At 43.0% G+C, this 6,000-nt stretch overlaps 1 protein-coding gene across 1 annotated transcript in view; it reads left to right on the top strand.

Annotated features, from left to right (window-relative positions):
* The first annotated feature begins 273 nt into the window (after positions 1 to 273).
* The window catches only part of LOC128595854 (zinc finger protein 83-like), a 30,030-nt gene continuing 24,303 nt past the window's right edge, over positions 274 to 6,000 (top strand). Inside the window, exon 1 of the mRNA XM_053604920.1 lies at positions 274 to 379. Within this exon, the coding sequence (XP_053460895.1) occupies positions 346 to 379 (34 nt within the window). The 5' untranslated portion in view covers positions 274 to 345. The remainder of the gene's footprint in view (positions 380 to 6,000) is intronic.

Here is a 6,000-nt window from a genome sequence, read left to right as displayed (position 1 = left end):
AATCTGTCTATATAGTACACTGAGAAATACTGCAGAATTTATTATTCTGAGGTCAGTATACCCATTGGCTATTTTTTGTTGCAGCTGTCATTGTTCTTTAGCTGGCCCAGGCTGGGTTTGAACCCACCAGCCTCGATGTATGTGGCTGGCGCCGTAACCACTGTGCTACAGGCACCGAGCCCATTGAATTAGTTTTTACACTTTTCTCACTTTGTATAAAGAGAGAATGTCTCCCCATCTCTTGTTGGTGAAATACGTTTGACATTCAGGGATGTGGCCATAGAGTTCTCTCAGGAGGAGTGGCAGTGCCTGGACCCTGCTCAGAGGGCTTTGTACAGGGCCGTGATGTTGGAGAACTACAGGAACCTGGTCTCCCTGGGTGAGGATAACGTGGCTCTCACAGTCGGGCTCTGCCCTGTGTGTCTTTGCATGTTCTCTTCTGTTCCTTGTGGGAGCCCCCGCATAGCTTAACTGAGACGGAAGCCTTATTGACTCAGAGTGAAAGCTCCGTATGCTTTGTGGACATTCAACATCCCCTTTCTTCAGCTGTTGTGCCCCCTTCATGACACATCATTTTGTGATACACTGGCTCATGTATAAAAAACAAAAAAAACTTACGGCAGACTTTTTAAATGTCCAAACGTTTTCCTTTTTGACTCAGAGTTTCAGTTTGTCACCCTTGGTAGAGTGCTATGGCATCATAGCTCACAGCAACCTCAAACTCTTAGGCTCAAGCGATTCTCTTGCCTCAGCCTCTCGAGTACCTGAGATTACAGGCCCCTGCCACAACGCCTGGCTATTTTAGAGGCAGGTTCTTGCTCTAGCTCAGGCTGATCTTGAACTCCTGAGCTCAGGCAATCCACTCACCTCAGCCTCCCAGAGTGCTAGGATTATGGGCATGAGTCACTGTGCCCGGCCTAAAAAGTCCAAATCTCATACACATTCCTAAAGAGGCCATCTGTGAATGAATTTGGGAAATAATTTTCTTGATTCGTTTGTAATTTCCTCTCTGTTACCTAACCATAGGGCTTGGATTTTGTAAAAGCCACAGCACTTCTTGATTCCTTTTTTTGATAAGCAGGACTCTTGCTTCCTGACCTGACTGTTCTCTCCATGTTGGAGGAAGGGAAAGAACCCTGGACTGTGGAGACTGAAATGAAAACATCAAGAAATTCAAATGAGGAATTGATCAACAGTGTGCACTCAGGTAGGAGCTCAGGTGGGCACACTGGAAGCCACACTATTAAACTGTGTGGGAAAGTGTGCAAGTTGGGAGTTCTGCGGTTGAACAAAAGGTTAAATCCTGTGAGCTCTAAGCAGAAATCATTGCCTCTACTTTCTAGTGGGTTCTTTAGACATGTAATAATTTATCCTTTTGCCCTCCAGTGGTGCCGACAGACCAAGGCAAATTCTTTATTTTATTGCAGGTCACCTATATGAACTCTTTGGTCCCTTGACTGTGTATGGTACAGGGAGAGCCTTTTCCAAGGGGGCTCTTTCTCCCGTAGTGTCTTTCTTTGTGTGTTTGATTCAACCTGGTGTTCAGTTCTCTGTCCAAAAACGTCTTGATCTAGCCAGGTTCTACCCCATTTCCTGTACTTGGAAGACCTATTCAGGATGTGGGAAAACACTGGCTGCTCTTTCTTTGCATCTGGGGCTAGGAAACTGCATGGAGCTGTCTCCAACTCTCTCTGCCTGTTCAGGTCAGTTGGAGATAAGAGAAAGCCAATGTATTTTTCCTGTTCTCACCCGCCACTAACACAGAATGTCTCTCTTCTGGTCAGCAAAATGTGTTGGGTTTTTCCCCACGAACAACCAAAATTTTGATCGCCATCAAAGGGTTTCCTGCACTTCATTTGTGACTCTGTATCTGTAGTTAGGGTCAGATCCCACAGGCTGAGGGCTGAGCCTGTTCCCCACCTCATACTCCACACACATGTACTAGATTGTACTCTCCTTCTCAACAACCAGCGAGAAGTTGGCCTTGAAGCTCTGCTCAGATGTGATTATTTGCTAGGGTGGCTCACAGCTCTTAGTGACACATTTCTGTGGCTGTTGGTTTATTATAAGGGGCATTTGAGAGGATACAGATGAACAGCCAGATAAAGAGGTTCACAGGGCAAGGCTCATTGGAGCTTTACTGGGTGCCCCACCTTTCACACACATCTGGGTGTTCAGCATTTTGAAGTTCTCATAACTCTGTGGTGAAGGGATTTTTATGAAGGTGTCATCATGTGGGCATAGATTACTTCTATTGCTAGTGTGTTAAGTGTTTTTATTGTGAATTATTGACATTTTTAGGGGGCTTTTTCTGCATCAGCTGAGATGAACGTTTGGCCTCTTCTATTCTGTTATTGTGGAGTAGGACCCAGACCAATGTTTCTATGTCACACCCGCCTTGCATTTCAGGAATAAATCCTACTTGGTCATGATATGTGATTATTTTCAGTATGATGAAAACTTGTCCTGCTAGTAAATTTGCTGAGTATTTTTGCATTTGAGTAATCAGGTTACTGCTCTATAGTTTTCTTTCTTTTTTTTTTTTTAGAGACAGAGTCTCACTTTGTCGCCCTCAGTAGAGTGCTGTAGCATTACAGCTCACAGCAACCTCTGTTGTACTCATGTGCCACCTAAAGAACAACTCAGACCCCACTTCAGGTATAAATCAGATGGTGATTTATTACACCTGCCCAGGCGGGCTGCGGCCCAAAGGCGAATGGCCTCAAAGTGAAGAGCAGGTTGGCTTTTATACCATTTTTGTTGACATGCAAGCAAGCAAAAACAAAAGCAGAATGTGGCGGTTGGTTAGCTCAGGGGCAGGTTATAGTCAGGGGGGCTACAAGGTGGCGGGGTTACAGTGAGTTGGCTCAAGGAGTTATATCGTGGCAGCTGGCACTGGGACAGCTCTTGGGAGACTCAGTAGCCGGGGAAATTCTGCCTGAGTAAGCTTTCCACCATTGTTTAGCCATTGCTAGGGGGTTGGGGTAAGTTCTACCATTGTTTTACCTGTGGCTAGGAGTCTCTGGGAACTCAGGGAACTTCCTTGTCTGAAACCTGTTCTCAGAATTACCCAAGGGGGAGTTTGAGACACGCAGGGACTCAGGCTGAGACAGTTAGGGGCCTTTAGGGGTCCTTTGGCTGGGTACCACACCTCCAGCTCTTGGGCTTAGGCAATTCTCTTGCCTCAGCCTCCCAAGTAGCTGGGACTACAGGTGCCTGCCACAATGCCCGGTTATTTTTTTGTTGCAGTTGGCCAGGGCCAGGTTTGAACCCGCTGCCCTCGGTATATGGGGCCAGCGCCCTACTCACTGAGCCAGAGGTGCCACCCTCTATAGTTTTCTTATAAAACTTTTATCTATGTTTGCTGTCAAGTTTACTCAAGCCTCATTGGTTGACTTTGGAAGTGTTTGTTCCCTTCTTAATTTTTGGAAGATTTTTCAGGAGTATTTATGTTAATTACTTTTTGAATATTTGATAGACTTTCTCATTACAGTCATCTGGTTCCGTACTTTTCTTTCTTTCTTTTTTTTTTTTTTTGTTTGAGGCAGAGTCTCACTTGGTCATCCTCGGTAGATTGCCGTGGCTCATAGCTCACAGCAACCTCAAACTCTTGGGCTCAAGCCATTCTCTTGCTTGGGCCTCCCAAGTAGCTGGGACTACAGGCACCTGCCACAACCCCTGGCCATTTTTAGAGGTGGTGTCTCATTCTTGCTCAGGCTAATCTGGAACCTGTGAGTTTAGGCAATCCACCCTCCTGGGCCTCCCACAGTGCTAGGATTACAGGTGTGAGCCACCTTGACCAGTGATTCTGTACTTTTCTTCAATGGGAGGTATTTGATGATTGAATTAATCTGTTACTCATGGGTTTAGATTTTTTTCCTTCTTCATGCTTTCATCTTAGTGAGAGGTATATTTCTACAAATTGATGCATTTCTTCTTGGTTATCAAATTTGTTACATTTAATTTTCACTCTCCTCTTAATTTCCTTTTCATCCGCATGGAATCAATTATAGTAGGTTTTGGTTTTCTGTTTCTAATTTTAGTCATTTCTGTCTTCTGAGTGTTGTTACTTTTAGTTTATGTGAGCAAGGATTTATCAATCTTCTCATTACTAAGTGTATGATCTGTTATTTTGGTGACTTACTATAGTGCTTTTCCATTCACTATTTTGATGGTTTTCTAATCTTTATTTGCTACAGACATACTTACTTTGGTCTTCTACTTCATTGAAGTAAAAAGTTAGGTTGTTTATATATGATTGTTGTTTATTTTTAATGTAAGCACAAATAGGTATAAATATCCTTGCTGGTACTATTTTTTTTTTTGCCTCAAGCTGTTGTCCTGGGTAGAGTGCTGTGGCATCACAGTTCACAGCAACCTCTAGCTCCTGGGCTTAAGCGATTCTCTTGTCTCAGCCTCCCAAGTAACTGGGACTACAGGCACCTGCCACAATGCCCGGCTATTTTTTGGTTGTAGTTGTCATTGTTGTTTGGCAGGGCCGGGCTGGATTCAAACCCACCAGCTCTGGTGTATGTGGCTAGCGCCTTAGCCACTTGAGCTATAGACACTGAGCCTATTGGTAGTATTTTTGCTACATTTTGTAGTTGTGGTATAGTATGTTTTCCTTGTCTTTTGTTTTTTATTTTTTTTGGTTGCAGTTTTTGGCCCGGGTTGGGTTTGAACCCACCACCTTCAGCATATGGAGCTGGCGCCCTACTCGTTGAGCCACAGGTGCAACCCTGTCCTTGTCTTTTGTATGATGATGTTTTCTAATTCCTTTAGTGATTTCTTTTTTTTTTTTTTTGCAGTTTGGCTGGGGCCAGGTTTGAACCCATCACCCTTGGTATATAGGGCTGGCGCCCTACCCACTGAGCTACAGGCACCGCCCCCCTCTTGTGATTTCCTTAAAAAATTGGTTTTATTAATATAAATGTGTTGACTAATTTATACACATTTGTTAATATTCTTGTTTTACTTCTCTAAATTTCTAGTTTTCTTCCTTATGAAGAGAATAAATAATTCAAATTGTCTCACTCTTTTAAAATTGATTAAAATATTTTTCTGTGTACATGAAAAATATTTTGGTGTATTTTGGAAATTGTCCCATGGGCACTTCAGATAAAAATTTAATTTTGCTATTATTAGATAGCATTTTCTCTATGTATGTTTTGTCCAACTGGTCTACAGTGATGGTCCCTGGAGGACTATTGAGGTCTTTGTTTTTTTCTTCTAATATATCAGTTTATGTGTTGTGAAATTGGGATATTGCATTCTATGCCATGTTGTGGATGTGTCTATTTCTCCATTAAAGTTTGTCACTTTGGGCCGGGACAGTGGCTCATGCCTCTAATCCTAGCATTCTGGGAGTCCAAGGCAGGTGATTTGCCTGAGCTCACAGGTTGGAGACCAGCCTGAGCCAGAGCGAGACCTTGTCTCTAAAAATAGCCAGGTGTTGTGGTGGGCGCCTGTAGTCCCAGCTACTTAAGGGGCTGAGACAAGAGAATCGCTTGAGCCTGAGTTTGAGGTTGCTGTCAGCTATGACGCAACATCACTCAACCCTAGGGCAACTGAGAGACTCTATCTCAAAAAAAAAAAAAAATTGTCACTTTTCCATTCCTATGGGTCTAAAGTTTGGTGCCTATATATTTAGCATGGCTATATCTTTTTGGGTAATTGACACTTTCATCATTTTGTAAGAATCTTTGTCTTTTATAAAAATTGTGTGTAAACATCTATGCTCTTTACTATTAGTACGGCCATCTCTGCTCTGTTCTGGTTTTCATTTGTGTGGAATATCTTTTGGCATCCTTTCAATTTCAGCCTATGTATGTCCTCACAGTTCAAGGCAGTCTCTTCTAAACAGGGTTTAGTTGCAATCTGTTTTCTTCTGATTGCAAAGTTAAACCCTTTAACGTAATTGGTTATAGGGAAGACCTTACTACTGCCATTTTGTCACATACTATCTGTAGAACATGTACCATCTTCTAGCTTTGTCCTTCA

The sequence above is a fragment of the Nycticebus coucang genome, chromosome 10 (genome assembly GCF_027406575.1).
Source record: "Nycticebus coucang isolate mNycCou1 chromosome 10, mNycCou1.pri, whole genome shotgun sequence".
NCBI classification, from domain to species: Eukaryota; Metazoa; Chordata; class Mammalia; order Primates; family Lorisidae; genus Nycticebus; species Nycticebus coucang.
Note: the sequence above shows the minus strand (reverse complement) of the source record. Positions and strands in the feature narration are given on the sequence as shown.